We start from the raw sequence: 17,926 nt of genomic DNA on the forward strand, positions 1-17,926 counted from the left end.
AACACTGTCTCTTGTCAATGATAGGATCGCTTGTGTTTTCAGATTTGATCTTGTTGCCAAAAATATCCTGGGTGTTCAGTTATCATGTGTCAGCTCACCTGTTGAGCTGGGAACAAATATTTTCTGAGTAACCAGTTTCACACACACACACAAAAAAAACAGTTTCAAAGAACTGTGTTCAGAAGAGGCTTTCTGAAATACAGTTTGTTCAGCAAATGAGTCAAAACAAAGTGGCACAAATACCTCAAAATGAATTTTTCAGATTATCAAGAAAGAAATAATCTAAATACTGAAATGCAATTTCAAATTATAGGGGACAACAGGTGATAAGGCATTCCAGTGCTGTGTTCTGACCATGCTTTAGTCATTAAATGGTGTATGAAGCCTTCATTATGCCTGCAGGTGGAACCTTGGCATAAAAACCAGCTTGCTGACAAGGGAGCACTGCTTTGGGTAAATCTTGTCTTTTAGCAGCCTGCTGTTAGCATCCTGCCCATGTATTGCAGAACACAAGAAGCAGGTATGCTTGCTTGTCATCTGGTTTCCTGGCAGACAAGATCTGACCTTGAGCCTAATTTGTACATTTGGCAGTGAGCTAAACCAGCCTGGTCTTGTTCTGTGGTTGGTTCTGCCTGTGGAACAGCAATTCCTCTTGTCACCTTGCTGAGGACAGGTTATCTGCAGGGTGCTTTACAGGCTTTGCAGGGCAGACACGTTCAAGACTTATCTTGCTAAGGCAGCAACGGAGGCACTCTCCTGACTCAGCCAAGGCAGCCCTGCAGCCCAGAGAGCCCAGACAATTTGGGAATCTGGCCTCAGCGGTGCCGATGGGCTGGCTTCCTCACGGCAGTGCAGCATGGCACAGAACACTGCTCTGGAGCCTGAAGGGATGCAAGGTGCCAGCATGAGGCTACACCTACTGGAATATTTACCAATAAAGCCGGACGGGATGTGGCTGAGCTTGTCTGGCCCTTGGTGCTGAACCAAATAGTGGCAACTGTGGTGGTTTCACCCCAGAGATACTTTTGGCTAGCTGGATGCTGCAGCTGGACGCTTGGAGGCACGTCCAGGCATGCAGTAGCTCCGGTGGCTGCGGATGGATCTTTTGCCTGCAACAGGATCTGCCCCTCGGGTTTGCCTCTGGCGGAGAAGATTTAGGAGATGGTGAAGGAAAAGGAGTCGGTTCTGATGGAGGGTTTCAATCCATAGCTTTATTCTGGCCCACAGGCCTCTGAATGCATCAACAGCTCCAACAGAACTCCTGAACTGCATGGATGCTGTTCCTTTTTACCCAGGGGAGACGAGGAGGGAAGAGGTAGGAATCCCACCAACCAAGTACATGGGAGGAGGTCTTAAGGGACAGAGGACACCTGGATGGCCCAATGCCCCCCCAGGGGCAGAGGGCATCCTTTGAATCTGCCAATCACTCGACGCCCTTCTGGAATTCCAGGATTGACAGACAGTGCTTGGCAGGGGTCAGGGAGGGAAAGGAGAGGTGATTGACACACCTGGGAGGGAATTATCAGGGGAGGGACCCGAGGTTCTGAGGTAAAACCTGAAATCACAATGCAACATGCACCTGAGTGAATGGATCCTGCTGTGAATCAGCTGCTCCGAGCACACCGACGGACACACGGACACACCGCTCCGGTACCCAGGCTCACACCTCTCCTTGGGGCAGGGCTGTGCCCTACAGACACTGCAGCTCCTGTTGGCCCTTGTCAGATGTGAAAAATGCCAATCACTTGTTTTTAAAATTTTAAAAGTTTAATAGTAATAAAATGGTTATAAAAATAGTAATACAATTAGAGTAATAAAATTTGGACAATTTGAATTAGAACAATATGAGACAACAGAAACAAAGAGTTACAGACGTCCAGGTACCTTTTTCTGGGCAGCACAAGCTCAAAAAAGGACACTCATTAACAGAGGATTAACCCTTAAAAACAATAGCCTGTTGCGTATTCATACACTTCACACATGATGCATAAATTCCATTCAAACACAGAATTCTGTCTGGTCATCGTCAGCTTCTTCCTCTGAATCCTAACAGCGCCTTCGAGGTGGGAAGAAGTTCGCTTCTTCTGATAAGAGGGCAATAAATTCTTTTTCTCTGAAAGATTTAGGTGTCCTGTGGCTGCTATCTTGCTGCGAGTCCTTTCTTAAAAAAGAATCTTACATAGCGTAGTTTCTATTTTAACATTTTGTTATAACCCAAAACTATATTTAACACACTACTTAAGAAAATTATTACAGCATAAGTTTCTAACACAACGCATATAATATTCATGTTAATATTTGCGAAAAGCCAATCATACAATACGCATTTTTCACATCAGATGAACACAGGAATGTGCACAGAGGCTGTGTGGACACTCTTTGGGTGGGTGGGGGAACAAGGTGACTGACGTGTCAACTCTTGGCTGGACTGAGGCAATAGAGCCCACCTAAATCTTGTCACAGTCCTCTTAACCCCATTTGGGTGTAGACCCAAGTCACAGAGGGTTTTATTTGTACAATGTTGTCACTTTTCCACAATTGGATTTTTCAAATGCTAATCTTAATAAATCTTATTTTTCATTAGCATTAGTGTCAAAATTTTGAATGTTCTTCACTTCTGCCGTGTAAGAGAGGGAAGTTTTTTAAGAACCTTTATCCTTAAAGAAGGTGTTGAGAGAAGACATCTGGAAAAAAAATCTCTTTCTGAATTTCATGGATGAAATATCATTCTCCTGCGGTCTTATTGGTGATAATTCTGTCAGTTGAGAAACTCCCTAATGACCCTAATAACTATGGATGAGTGTCAGGTTTGTCAAAATAAAAAGCGATGCTCTCCCACCAGGCTACTGCATTCCCACCTGGATCTTCATGTTTGTTACTTCATAAATCAGCAGGATCTCCCCTGCTTCTAAAATAGCTCAGACACTTTAGTTATTCAGTCTTTAACATAAAAAGGATCGGTCACCCATGGGCTGAAACAATAGAGCACTGACACTATTTCTTGCAGATTATCTCCCTCTCTTGGCATACAGGATCATTAACCTTTTGGGACTGCTCTTTTCCAGCTCCATAGATATCACTTTTTTGGTTCCTTTTTCACCAGGACACTTCTCCTTGTGCCTCTGAGATGGAGACTTGCAGTCCCAATATATTTATGACTGAGACACATATGCTGCAGGAGGTGAGAGGGTGCTTGTTTAACAAATTTGCCTGTGACACCCCTTGACAAAAGAGCTGCCATCCAAAAGGGTCTTGAAGGCAGGTGGAACGGACTGACAAGGACTCTTATGAAACTGGAAGTGGACAAAGTCCTGCACCTGGGAAGGAAGAACCCCTGCAATGACAGGTGCTGGGCACTGACTCTCTGGGGAGCAGCTCTGCTGAAAAAGACCTTGTGGTTTTTGTAGGCACAAGCTGAACATGAACCAAATCTGCCCTGGCAGCAAAAATGACCAACAGCATCCTGGGCTAGGATGTTACAGGAGCCTAAGTCAGCAGATTAAGGGTCATTGCTTCTTTGGCAGCATTTAGAACACTGCATCCAGTTCTGGGTGATGTAGCATAAGAAGGTGTTGGTAAACTGGGTGAGTTCAATGGGGGGCCATGGAGAAGGACAGGGGGCTGTAGCACTAGCCCTGGGAGGAGAAGCTGGGGAACTGGAATTGTTCAGATGGGAGAAAATGTTTCGGTGAGACATAATAGCTGCTTCTCAATACTTATGAGCAAGTTATGGAGAAGATGAAGCTAACCTTTTCAGAGTGCATATTGTAGGAGGATGAAAATGTGAGAAACAACTAAATCAAGAGAGTATTCAACTGGCCACAATGAGAAAAATTTTCATGATGATGTCAGAAAATGTTAAATCACACCACCCAAAGAAGTTGGATAGTCTGCATACTCTGAGGTTTTCCAGACCTGATTGGATAAAGCCACCAGCAGCCATAAATCACCTCACAGCTGTCCCTGTATTAAGCAGCTGACTGGATCCATTGACAATCAAAAGTCACCTTGAAATTCAATTACTCACCAATCCTACAATCCTCCTGGCTCCCTGGATCATTCAAGCTCATCACATAAGGACCAAGACAGGCAAATCCCAGTATTTCCTGAGCTATATTGCTCCTGAGGAATCCTGCTGTAAATAAAGATGATCAATGTCCCTTGTCCATCTCATTCAGCCTTGTCAGACCAAGGCTGTCCTTATGGGGATTTCTGTGCACTGACATTGCCTCAGTGGATCTAATGAGCTCCTTTGCATTGTCCTTGCACTCAGCAATTAACGTGTCCCTGCAATTTGTCTCTCCACAGTTTAATGTTTGGGGCTTCCTTGGTGAATTTGGTTTTTTGGAAGGGAAATTTTTCAAGATGTGGCTCTCCTGCTTTCAAGGGAGTAGAAGTAGAATCACATCCAAGCACAAGTGCAAGAAAAAGAGATCTGAGAGAGCATCTGTAGATCTGTAGGATTTTGTAACACAAGATGCTCTTCTGAGAAAGCCCATGATAGTTCCTGCAAACAGCTGATCAAGATTGAAAGTAAAAGGAAAGAACACTAAAGTTAATTTAAAGAGTGTTTATTTTTTTTTGGGAAAGCCCCAGTTCCAGGGTTTCTGTCTGGCCAAGTCACTTTTCAAGTGTCGTGTGTAGGGAGAGCTCAGGATGAGCAGGGTTCAGCCCCAGGAGCTCCTCAGCTCAGCTGCTGGAGCCCAGGCTGCAGAAGAATTATCTGAAGCATTTACTTCAGACTGAATTGGGAAAATGTTTGGAGTCATATTTAGCACAATAAAATGGAAAGAAACACCATGTCTAATCAGATTCAAGTGTTTAAATTCAAAACTGACAGTATAAAGCACCATTTACAATATTCAGTATTTTGTACAAAATAAGTATCTGCAAAGATCTCTGGTGGTCTTTTGCCATGTCTCTGCTTGAAATTCTAACTTTGAAGCTGTTTTTTCACCATACCAGTACCTCTCTATTTACACTTCTTTTCTGGGTTCCAAACTGTGATCTTCTGTCTGGTTTTGAGACAACAACATTGGTGCTTTTGTTTATCATCTACAATAGTACCATGGTCATCTATTACTATACATAAATATATACATTAATACATATATCACAGAAACAGAGAATGGTTTGGGCTGCAAGGGACCCTAAAGAACTCTTTGAGGGATAGGGTATCCACACCTTCAGAGAGCTGAACATGGGCCATCAGTGTTCCCAGGTTGCCAAGAAGGCCCATGGCACCTGGCCTGGATCAGCAATGGTGTGGACAGCAGGAGCAGGGCAGGGATTGTCCTCCTGTACTCAGCACTGCTGAGGCCACTCCTGGAATCCTGTGTTCATTTTGGGCCCCTCACTGGCAGACAGACATTGAGGTGCTGGAGGGAGTCCAGGGCAGCAAGGCTGGTGAAGAGTCTGGAGCACAGGTCTGATGAGGAGCCACTGGTGCAACTGGGAGTTTTTATTCTGGGGAAAAGGAGGCTCAGGGCAGATATGTTTACTTTTGACAGCACCTGAGAGGAGCTTTTGGCAAGGTGGGGGTTTGTCTCTTCTCCAGGCAGTCAGTGGTGGGACAAGGGGAAATGGCTTTCAGTTGTGTATGGGGAGGTTCCGGCTGGATATTAGGAAACATTTCTTCATTGAAAGATTGTTAAGGTTTGGAATGGGCTGCCCAGGGAAGTGGTAGGGTCACCATACCTGAAAATATTCAAAACACAAGTGGAAATGATCCTTTGCAATATGGTTTAGGGGGTATGGTGGCATTTGGTTCAAGGCTGGATTAGATGATCTTAGTGGCCTTTTCCAACATCAATGATACTGTGATTGTAAGGAGAAGAGGGAAAAGATAAAGAAAAATATTACATGAATGTCACCACTGTCACTCGGAAATCTTCTATCAAAACTGTTAGTAAGACTAAGGTTGTGTATGCAATATTATTCCCAGAAAAGCACAAATGAAAACTCCAATAGTCAGAAACATTCTGTAGCCTGTGTGTCTGAGAATGCTTTGATACATTTTTATTACTCTGATTCCATTTTCTTCTAGAGGAGAAGGACAAACAGGAATTGAACTTCCCAGGTTTCATCAAGTCCCTCACATTTCATGGGACTTTTGAAAGGGACAAAGAAGATGTCTGATCATAGGAACATGCAATCAAGGACAGGATAGTTAATGATTTTTGGTGCCTGGGGGCATGGTACCACTTCCCAGTTCTGTGCAGTTGGCTGTTTCACAAGACTTCTGAGCCAGCTATAAAGGGAGGCTGGTAAGATGCCCTTCCCAAACCACAGCCCTGCACTGGAGGAATTGCCCTCAGCTCTTGCAGCCCTGCAGCTGACAGCAAGGTAAGCGGCACCCTTGGCACAGGAGAGCTGGAAGGGCTTCTTGGGAAGCTGCTGTGAAGTGCAGGGCAAGGGAAGGAGGCTTTAGTGCTGGGCTGAGAGCTGCAGCACAGCCGTGAGGCTCTGCTGTGTGCGTGTGCAGAGACTGAAGCCATCTCTCAGGGCATGAGGAGATGGATGGCTGCTGCAGGAGAGACAAACCTCACCCAGGGACAGCCTGGAGGGGGCCCCTGATACACGGTTGTGGGGGGTGACTGGGAGAGTATTTACAGCTTAATCTTGGGTATGCACCTAAACCAACACACATATGTCATGAGCCCACTCTTTTCCAGTTACTTTTATGTCTATTCTTTGTTCAAAATGTTTTATTTTTCCTGTTCACTCTTTTCCTTTCTGGGTGCCCAACATTTTGTTTCAAGGTCCAAAATGCTTCTTACAAGCATTGCTTGTTTTCTGTCTTCTTTTGTGCAGGCTGTCATCCAGCTTTTAGAGGAAGAAATTCAAACTCTAGAATTCCTACAGAGATGGGAAGAATCATCCTTTATGAGCATGCCAATTTCCAGGGCATGTCCAAAGAATTCACCTCTGATATCGCCAATTTAAGAGATGTAGATTGGAATGATCTTGCCTCCTCGGCAAAAGTAATTGGCCAGCCTTGGGTGCTTTATGAGCATTCAAACTACGGAGGCAAATTTCTGGTACTTGAGGAGGGAGACCATAGCCTTTTTAATTCAAAGATGAATAATAAGGTCAGTTCTCTGCAGATGATCACTGAAGATCTGAGCAATCCAGAGATCACTCTCTATGAGGATGCCAACTACCAAGGGAAAAGCAGGGTAGTACGAGAAGCAACCAACCTGGCTGCAGGACACGACAATGACATCATGTCTTCCCACAAAGTCCAGAGAGGTGCCTGGCTGCTGTGTGAAAACAGTGATGGAAGTGGAATTCAATACCTTGCTCGAGAATGTGAAAACCTTCCAAATTACAAGGCAATCAATTTCAATGACAAGCTTTCCTTCCTGCGTCCCCTTCATGCTGGCCGTTCTTATTAGAATGCAAATCCTCCAAAGCTGAGGAAAGATGCAGCACCAGCAAGAAATTTAACACCTAGACCTCTGCCTCTGCTTTTATCACATTCTTTGTGATTTGTTTTAAAATGCCCCTGTGATACCATGGCTTCTGCTATTGTCTCTAATCCATTTTGTGTTGATGCCATTAAAGAAACTCTTGCAAGCAACAGTGAGTCTGTTTTATGTACTGTTTAGTGTCAATAAATATTCCCCTTTCATGATGTCTCTGTGTATCCAGAGAATGCTTTGTGCAGTCATTTTGAGCCCTTTTCATGGATATCTCCTGCAAGATTTTATCTCCTTCTAGTTTCACTGTTCAGTAACAGTGGGTTCAGGCTTAACTCAACTAGTGCTAAAGTCTTGGTGAGCATAGTGATAATTGCTGTGATCTTGGCCAAACTCTCACCTGCAGCCTGTACCTAAGTATCACATATTTGATTGTGTTTTAAGACATTGATCACACTGATGATATAGCCTTTTACTGCCCAAATTACATAATCAAACAGACTGTTCTCACAAATTTGAATTGACTGAATGCTTGGTCCCAATGGTAAAACTTGTATGATTTTTTTAAACAGCTGCCTCACTTTCAATTAAGTTATTGATTAAGAATTTAATTTTTTCTTGGTTTTCTTTGTCATAGTATTCCTCTCCCTTATGCTGCTGTGTTTTCTTGGCAGTGCCTTATTTGACCTTTGAATTCAACAGAGCACTACTATGAGTAAATGAGATTCTCTATCCTGGTAAATCAAATCTCAAAAACTGTGAAGCATATTGCTGACAAAAGCAGTAATGAGAGACCTTCTTTCAGAGATCTGTAGAGGTCATCAGGAAAATAAATGTGACACGGTCAAATGTGCACAGCTGCAGCAGATTGTCCCTATAAGGAATTCTCCTCCTTGGAGTAAACTTGCCTTTGTCATTTGTGAGGTCCCAAAGCCCTGTTCACACAGTCCCACGGATTGGCAGAGTGCAGTTTACCTTAGGTAAACACCATCAGCCCCAGAGCTGAGCACAGACTCAGCGCGGCTCCCCCAGGCCCCTGGCCTGTTTATGCTCTCTGTGCCCCAGAGGCAAGTGCACTCAAACTGGACCTGGTGCTGTGAGACACCTTCCCAGGGCAATGTCACCTGTGGGGATGTCATGGCTTGACACTGGCCAAACACCAGGCGCACATGAAAGCCACTCACTCAACCTCCCCTGCTACAGCTGGACAGAGGAGAGAAAAATTTAACAGAGGGCTCACTAGCTAAGATAAGGACCAGGAGGAAACACTCCAAGGGCAAAACAGGCTCAACTTGGAGGTACAAAGTGAGTTTATTGCTATCAGCATCACAGCAGGATAATAGGAAGTAAAATAAGCCCTTAAAAACACCTTTTCCCCCCCAGCCCCTCCATCCCATTGACAGCACAGGGAGATGGGGTTGGGGGTTTTGGTCGGTTTGTCACCCAAGGTTTTCTTCCCCTGTGCAGGGAGACAGGTTGTTTCCCTGTGAGACTGTGGGGTCCTTCTCACAGGAGAAAATTCTCGGTGAACTTCTCCAGTGTGGTTCCAATCTCACGAGCAGCAGCCCTCCCAAAACTGCTGCAGCGTGGGTCACTCTTCCTTGGGGTGCAGTCCTCCAAGGACAGGCTGCTCCAGCCTGGATGTAGGGGCCCTTTCCCTCCACCAAGCCACCCACTGGATCACAGCCTCTTCCACACTTCCTGAGTGCCTGCTCTGGCATGGGCACTTCCCCCACAGGCTGCAGGAGGATCTCTGCATTCCCCATGGATCCCCACAGGCAGCAGGGGCACAGCTGCCTCACCATGCTGCCTTGGAATTTTGGCTGCAGAGGAATTTTGGCTCCAGTGCCTGGAGCAGCTCCTCCTCTCCTTCTCCACTGACTTGGTGTCCCCATGTTGTTTCCCTCACATGTTCTCACCTGCTCCTCTTCTCCATCTGGGATGAAAACTGTGCCCCCACCTTTGTTTTGGTTTCTTCTTAAGTACATTATCACAGAGGTGTTACCACCATCTCTCATTGGCTCAGCTGTGACCAGCAGCATGTCCATGTTCAGAGCCATCAGGGATTGGCTCTGCCAGATATGGTGGAAACTTCCAGCAGCTTCTCACAGAACATGGCCCTCTCACTACCAAAAACCAGGCCTTGCAAAACCAAACACAGGGGAATACAGCAGCTTGTTGATCTAGGGCAGTTCCCAGTGCAGTGACACCCAGGCTCAAGGAGAATGCAGCTTGAGGTGTCCTTAGCAGCAGCACAAGATGGAATGAGCTGCTGCTCATGTGCACTTCCTGACCTCACAAATCTGACAGAGTGACAAACAAGGCAGCAAAACCCAGTCAAATGTTTTTGAAAAGGCTGGGAACAAACTGTCTATTGGTATCAGTCAAGCCAGAGCCTACCAGCCAGGCTTTTCCCCACAGAAACCACAGCAAACTTATATACCACAGAAAAATCTTCAGCATGTTTAAGAGATGACCAGTGACAGCAAGGCAGGTGTCTACTTGTCACTTTAAGTTCCCCCTCTTCCTGTGGTCACTCAGGAACCCAGGCAGGAGATATTAATAGAATCAGTGATCACCAAGTGTACACAGCAGGTGATGAGAATCCTGCTGGGAATCCTGTACTCGGCACGTCTTTCCTTGGAAGTGCCCATGACACTTCAGATGAACTCAGAGCCTTGCAAACATCTCCAATATCATCTTTCAGGAGGTGTGAGTGACAGGAACACACTGGAAAATCACTGTTGCCTGGGGAGAAGTGCTGATTGTTGAATACGGGAAGTAAAACTGCTGCCTTAGGAGATCAAGATGACTGAGGAAGACAAAGGAGAGGGTACCTTGGCTAAATAAGCAAGTAACCAATAGAATCATACTCACAGAATGGTTTGGGTTGCAAGACACCTTTAAGGATCCTATAGTCCATGGACAGGAATATCTTTCGCTAAATCATGTTGTTCAGTGTCCCATCTAACATTGGCTTGAATACTTCCAAGGTAAGGGCATCCACAGCTTCTCTGGGCAACATATTCCAGTGTGTCACCTCCTCACAGTAAAGAATTTCTTATTAATATCTAAACCTACCCTCTTTCAGTTTAAAGCCATTACACCTTGTGTCATCATTGCATATCCTTTTAAAAATTCCTTCTTCAGCTTTCTTGTAGTCCCTCTAGGTACTGGAAATTGCTGTAAGGTCTCCCCAAAGCTGCCTCTTCTCCAGGCTGAACAGCCCCAGCTGTCTTGGCTTATTTTCATGGTGGACGTGCTTCAACTCTCTGACCATCTTCATGGCCTCCTCTGGACCCTCTCCAACTGGTTGGGGGTTCCAGAGCTGGATGCAGCACTCCACTCCAGGTGGGGTTTCACCAGAGTCGAATAGAGGGGCAGAATCTCCCTTGCCCTGCTGGCCATGCTGCTTGTGATACAGCCAGGACACATTTGGCTTTCTGGGATGTGAGTGCTCACTGCCAACCCACATTCAGCTTCTTGTCGCAGACATCTTTTTGTCAAAATATCTTCTTAATATTTTTTTCTCTTCTGAGAAGCTGAGGCCTCAAAAACAAAATGTAAACAATGGTTATCTGCTGCTGTGGAATGCATCAGGTTTGTCTGTGATTGGGCCATCTTGAGTGTTTACAATTAATGGCCAACCACAGACCAGATAGCTTAGACTCTCTGTCCAAACCACAGATCTTTCTTTTTCATTCCATTCTATTCTTAGCTTAGCTAGCCTTCTGAAGAAACCTTTCCTTCTATTTCTTTCTAGTATAGTTATAATGTAATATATATATATATCTTAAAATAATAAATCAAGCCTTCTGAACATGGAGCCAACATTCTCATCTCTTCCCTCATCCAAGAACCCTTGTGACCACTGTCACAGCTTCTTGTCAGCCAAAGCCCCCAAGTCTTTCCCTGCACGGCTGCTCTCAGTCCATTCTTTGCCCAGCCTATATTTGTGCTTGGGATTGTCCCAGTTCACAGGCTGTTGCTGCACTTGGCCTTGTTGAACTTGGCTCACCACTCCAGCCTGGCAAGACTCCTCTGGGTAGCATCCCTTCCCTCCATCACCTTGACAGCACTGCAGATCTGGTGTCATCAGCAAACTGACTGAGGGTGCACCCAATCCCACTGTCCACGTTGCCAACAAAGATGTTAAACAGGCCAGTCCCAATACCAGCCCCTGAAAAACACTGCTCATCACTGGTCTCTATTTGGACATTGAGTCATTGACCCCAACTCTTTGAGTGTGACCATCCAGCCAGATCCTTATCCATTGGAGCAGTCCATCCACCAAATTCAAGTCTCCCCAGTTTAGAGATAAGGATGTCATGCTGTCAAGCTTCAAATGCTTTCCATAAGCAAAGTAGATAATGTCAAACAGTCTTCCCCATCCACCAATACTGCAACCCTGTTGTAGACATTTTTTTTGTTGATGCAGACATATTTTTTGTTGATATAGACATATTTATTTATAAACATAGCATTTCCATTTTACTCTGGAAATAGCTTACCATAAAAGGGATAACTTTAGGGCAAACAATCTACAGCTACTACAAGGCACCTTTATTTAATACTGAAAATTCCTTACCTCACAAATTTTCCCAGCCCCTGTTTCATGCTGGCCTAATCATCCATAATACACTTTCCATAGCTTGTTGAAATAAATACATTGCATTTTCAGCAGGCAGTTTTGTGGTGTGGCAGGTGAGCCTTTCCAAACCCTTGAAATCACTTTTTTTTAAATGAGAAAAGTGTGAAAGCAGCTCTCCTTGCAGAGCCTGGGGAGTTGCAGGGTGGGGCACACCAGATGGGAACCAGGTAGGACCTCCCCTACCCTGGGCACCCACTGGCACAGCCATTTGGCTGGAGGAGGTTCTGCTTCTCTAGTGGTGCTTGCTTTAATGTCTGCTGATGTTACCTGGAACTCCCATCCAGATTTTTTGTACTTGTCAGTACTACTTCATCTGGTCATGTCTGGGTCCCTCGGAAAACTTGCTTAGGTCAAGCCTGAAAATAGCAGGGAGCTCAGCAGAGTCTGAACACTTGGGGCTTGGAACTAGATGATTTTTAAGATCCCTTTCAACTCAAACCATTCTGTGGTTCTCTAAGCTGGGGTGGGAAAAAAGGTCCTTCAGGGTTGCTTGAGCTCTGCTGCCATCCTCTGGAGAGGGACAGGGTGCAGCGCTAGTGAGCTGACCCTAAACGGGCTTCCTCTCTATGGCTGGGTGGGTTTGCTGCTAGTAACAAAACTTGGCCTTAATTTGTGCCATGAGGAGGGAAAGGAACACTGTAGTATGGTGGCTGTGACTGGAAAGATGCGGGCAACAAAGCTGGGACCAGTGTGCCTGAGGCGCTGTTTGCCATTGTGCAACAGCCTTGAGCCTTTGGCCCTGGGGCAGCCATGCCAGCAGCAGGAGGGTTTTAGAGAAAGACTTTAAAACTAGAAACTCCTTTTACTCAGAGTCCTTGCAAGAGAAGTTAAAATGCTAACCAAACACATCAAGAATATAGTTATATGCATGGCCGATGTAATTAATCCTTAGCTGGACTATTACTTGCAGAATACAGTGGCCATTATGAGATTGTGGTCACTATAGCCTGAATATCTGCTTCCTAGAAAAATAAATTATAGCAATCATTAACATAATGGTTTTGATGTGGTTTTTTTTTGTTTGTTTGGGTTTTTTGTTTTTGTTTTTGTTTTTTGTTTTTTTCACTGTGCTCCTGGATAGCCTAAAAAGAATAGGAAGGAGAGGGAATGGTAGTGTCTTATCAGTTGGATTTTTTTTAATCCATCCTTGCAGTATTTGAAGAAAACTGCTATACTTGCCTGGAATTTAATCAGAACACTCTATTGCACTGTTATTACAATTAACAAGTTGTCAAGGACTGAGACTAAGCAAAGATGACATGGTTTGAACTTCAATCTACCATTGGACAGGGCTCTCACCTGACAGTGAATGAATATGACAGGAATAGAAAGGATTGATGATGGAAATAGCTCCCAGTCAAACTGGGACGGGAAGCACGTTAAGATACCGTCTGTGTGAGAAGCCAGAGCTGTAAGCACAAGTTCATTTATTATTTATCAGTTGTTCATGGATATTCATGTCATCAAGCGGGTGATGCGTTGTCCAGAAATTCTGCTTCACGTGGGACTATCCTCAACACCACATCAGGTCACTGTGACTTTATCTGGCCAAGTGCTGAAAATACTGATGTAGAAGTCACCGTCTCACACATGGTTTGATGCTGCACTGACTCCTAGTGGAAAAGTTCCTCTCAATGCCATATCCAAATCTCCCAAATCACAGTTTGTGTCCAGACACTTATGAAGATGGATGAAGAAGTGCAAACACCAAAAGCGTGAGATTGCTGAGAGACTGAGTATTTACTGAGGTTATGGTGAGCACGTTGGTGGAAGCCTGTGAGTAAACACTGACTTTGTGTCAGTGGGCTGTCCACATGACTGTAATGCATTATTTTAGTTAAGGATTTTCTACAGTACTAATGACTAAGTTGATGTAGCTTTTTGGCTCCTCCTAAGAGGGGTACAAAGTGTAAAAAAGATATCTACTTCAGCAGCTCAGGGAGACAGGAGTCCCCTGAGTTTTTTCATGTTCCTAACCGATGTAACTGTGCTCTAAATAGAAGGGGATGTGATCAGGAAAGTCAAGGCACAGCTGGAACTTAATTTAGAAAGAATAATAATAAGGACTTTCATAAGTTCATTGACCAGAAAAGGAAGATTAAACAAAATGTCGTGCTCCCCTCCCCCCACCCCCCCCCCCCCCCCCCCAATAAATAAGACAGGAGAAATCGTGACAACTGATAGGGAGAAGGCTGAGGTACACAGCAATTTTTTTTTGCCTCAGTTCCCTCTTCCCACATCTCCAAAGCCCCTGAAACTCAGGACAGTGTGCCTCAAGACAGTACTGGGGGAATGAAGCCGCTCCCATCATCAGAAAAAATCAGGGTAAAAACCAACTGAGGAACCTGAAAGTGGCATGGCTGAGAAGGAATTGGGAGTACTGGTGGATGAAAGGCTGGTCATGAGTTGACAATGAGCACTTGCAGCCCAGAAGCCAACTGTGTCCTGGGCTGCATCCAAAGCAGCGAGGCCAGCAGGTCATGGGGGTGACTCTGCCCCTGTGCTTGGCTTGAGAGAGACTCCACATGGAGTTCTGTGTCCATCTCTGGAGTCCAGCACAGGAAAAATATGTACCTGTTGCAACGAGTCCAGAGGAGGGCCGCAAAAATGGTTAGAGGTCTGGAACACTTCTGCTATGAAGAAAATCTGAGGGGCTTGTGGTGGTTCTGCCTGGAGGAGCGAAGACTCTGGAGAAATCTTACTTGGACCTTTCAATATATGGAAAGGGTTTATCATGACCTGTAGTGTCAGGACAAGGGGCAGTGGTTTTACACAGACAGAGAATACATTTAGATGGGATATACAGAAGACATATCTTTTACAAAGGAGGTGGTGAAGCATGGGATCATGTTGCCCAGAGAAGCTGTGGATGCCCCATCCCTGGAAGTGCTCAAGCCCATGTTGGATGGAGCTTTGAGCAACCTGTTCTAGTGGAAGATGTCCCTGCCTATGGCAGAGGGTTGGAACTAGATGGTCTTTAAACCTCCCTTCCAACCCAAAACAAAGGGTAAAAATGTATCATAGAAGAAGGACAGAAAGTAAAAGGAAAGAACAGTAAAATTACACAAGCTCTTTTTTCTGTGGGGAAAGCTTCAGTTCCAGAGCTCTATTTTGGTCAAGTCACTTTTCAAGTGCATAGGGAGAGCTCAGGATGAGCAGGGTTCAGCCCCAGGAGCTCCTCAGCTCAGCTGCTGCAGCCCAGGCTGCAGGCTCTCTGTCCAGGGCTGCTCTTCCCAGTGCCACTGGCCAGGCTGCAGGGACAGCCCGTGCTGGGCTTGGCTGTGTGACCCAGGGACAGGCACCTGGGCACGGAAAGGACACGGCCACGGCCACGGCACCGGCTGGCACACACCAGGGGCTGCCCTCAGCCACCCACAGCTGATACCACCAGCACTCCCACAAAACAAGGAGAGACAGCCAAGGTCCTCATCTGAATGCAATGTAATTACAGCACTGCAGGGACATCAAGGACAGTGCATGCGTATTGTGTAGTGGTGGCTGAGATACTTACCAGTTCTATTGCCATCCTCAGTTTGGTTTTGAGTTTTACTGAGGAGAAAATGCTGGTGTTTGGAGTTTTAAGTAAGATATTCTTTCAAAGCCATTCCTGGACTGAAGTGAATCTCACAAAACTTCAGCACAACAGAGGAGACTGTTACTGGGTAGAGATGTAAATGCTGGCCTAATGTTGTCAGTACATCAAACATCACAGACACAGTTGACTACAAGGAAGTAATCCTGGTTTTGTTTTATTATCTGAATTTTCAGACTTATGTTTTCTTCCTCAGTGTAGTGGAAAGTGCTTTTATCCCATTTATCTGCCTGGATGTCAGCACACTGTTGAGACTATTGACCTTCCACCACAACAGGGTTGTCAAAATGAATGTTTTTCCACAATCTTTCTCCTCTAAAGAAGTACTCCAAGAGTCATGTAGCAGGCTTGGTCTGCTCCCACTTTTGACTAGAGCCTAATGTTCTGGGACGATGAAAAATCTCTATTACCAGTGACTTCACTCTTTTCAGGATGGCCTTGTGCCCTTTTTACTTTCCTGGCATGTGCAACTAATTGACAAGCAGAGCTATATTTTCCATCTTGCATTCCACCTGCCATACAGGCATTTCCATTGCTCTACAGTCCTCAATTTTTGTGCAAAAAGTGGATATTACGAAGTCTAATATGAACTCCTTAAAGGTAAAATCTGTAAGATGGTTGTTGCCTGGGAAATCAACTGTGCTTCTGGGAATAGTCATAGAGCTTCCAAAATGAGATTTGTGGTTCTCCAAGCCACAGTACTGATTTCAGAAAAGATGGATATTTTTTTCTCTGTCTTGTGTAAAAGCTGAGTAAAACCTTAATTTGTAGTATCTTAAAAAAAAGCTAAATTCTTAGACAAAACAATATGCACTACTTAATTCCAATTAAGTTGTTCTTCTGGTTTTAGTGTCCATTGGTAGTGTTGAGAAACACATGTCAAGATTCCTATCTCAGTAAGCTACCTTATGCAACATTAATATTGTTCCAAATTTTGGGCAGCAAAAGGCTCCTCTTCTCATCAATGTCTAGAACAAATAAAATAAGTTTTTAAGAACATGCAAATATTGAAGAGTTTAATCTAATATTTCCAGCTGGCATTTAAAACATTGATGAATTTTCATATCTGCAGCCCATTTGAACTGTCTGCTCTGGTACTCTGAAGATGTAACCTCTGTGAAGTTACATCTAGTAAACTCTGTGAAGCTACTCTTCCTTTATGCTGTGCTAAGAGGCTTTTTCCAACATTCTCTTGATGCACCGATCTTGTTTTTCCTCCTTCCAGTCCTGTTTCCCTTTGCCACCCTACTTCCAGTCCCAAATACCAGGGGTTTATTGCAGCTCCATTAAACCAACAGTAATGGTCAGTAGCTGTAAATCACATCTCAGGGGATTCTGGTTGGAAATTCAAAAAATTTTTCACCAACAGGCAGCCCAGCAGTGGAAATGACATGTAGAGGGGTGAAGGAGTGTCCAGCCTTGGAGGCTCCCAGTAAGAAAAATCCATCATAACAGGACGTGGTGTTAGTGACACTCTGGCTCTGAGCAGGATACTGGGTGTTCCAGGCTGGTTTCTTATGTTTCTGTGACTCAGTGAAGGCCTTTTGTAGCACTGGAGAATGTTATGGAATCACATCTACTTGATGCAGTTCCATTACATTTCCCATTCATCAGCCCGAAAGAACTGCACAGTACTTAGCTTGGTTTGTTGCTCAGGCTGTCACAGGGTCTTCAGCCTGTGTTCCCTAATCAGGGAAAATTAGGTTTTGCTAATAAAAGAAAGTTGCTAAAATGAATATGGAGGAAGCTCTTCTCAGTGTCTGAATATAAAGGAAAAGGCATAAATATGCAGATCAGCTAGCATGTGCTCTAACAAGCAGCTTATTTCAGAATAAAAGCCTTTGCACCAAATAGATCCATGAGACTGGAAATCAAAAGGGGCATCAGAGGTATCAGGCTTTAGATCAGCCATCCAAGACCCAGATTTGTTGCACTGGTCAACCAACATGTAAATATGAGTGTGATCTCTTGATAACTCCAGGTGTGCCCACAGTTCCCCAGCCCAGGACAGGGTTCAGGACTCTGACAACTGAAGGGCATTTGCCAGCAGTAAAATACAGGTTGCCACACAAGAATGGAACGGAACAGAACAGAACAGAATAGAATAGAATAGAATAGAATAGAATAGAATAGAATAGAATAGAATAGAATAGAATAGAACATCCTGAGTTGGAAGGGACCCCACAAAGATCAAGTGCAACTTCTGGGATTTCCAAAGACCTCAGCCAAGTATGAGTCCTCTCTGCCACATCTTCACTGAGA

General features: G+C 44.7%; 1 protein-coding gene across 1 annotated transcript; it reads left to right on the top strand.

Annotated features, from left to right (window-relative positions):
* The first annotated feature begins 6,290 nt into the window (after positions 1-6,290).
* On the top strand, positions 6,291-7,573 carry LOC131554861 (epidermal differentiation-specific protein-like). Its single transcript, XM_058800445.1, has 2 exons — positions 6,291-6,345; positions 6,814-7,573. Exon 2 carries the CDS (start codon positions 6,867-6,869, stop codon positions 7,395-7,397), a length of 531 nt encoding a protein of 176 aa, XP_058656428.1. The 5' UTR covers positions 6,291-6,345; positions 6,814-6,866; the 3' UTR covers positions 7,398-7,573.
* Positions 7,574-17,926: the final 10,353 nt, after the last annotated feature.

The sequence above is a fragment of the Ammospiza caudacuta genome, chromosome 2 (genome assembly GCF_027887145.1).
Source record: "Ammospiza caudacuta isolate bAmmCau1 chromosome 2, bAmmCau1.pri, whole genome shotgun sequence".
In the NCBI taxonomy this organism is placed as follows: domain Eukaryota; kingdom Metazoa; phylum Chordata; class Aves; order Passeriformes; family Passerellidae; genus Ammospiza; species Ammospiza caudacuta.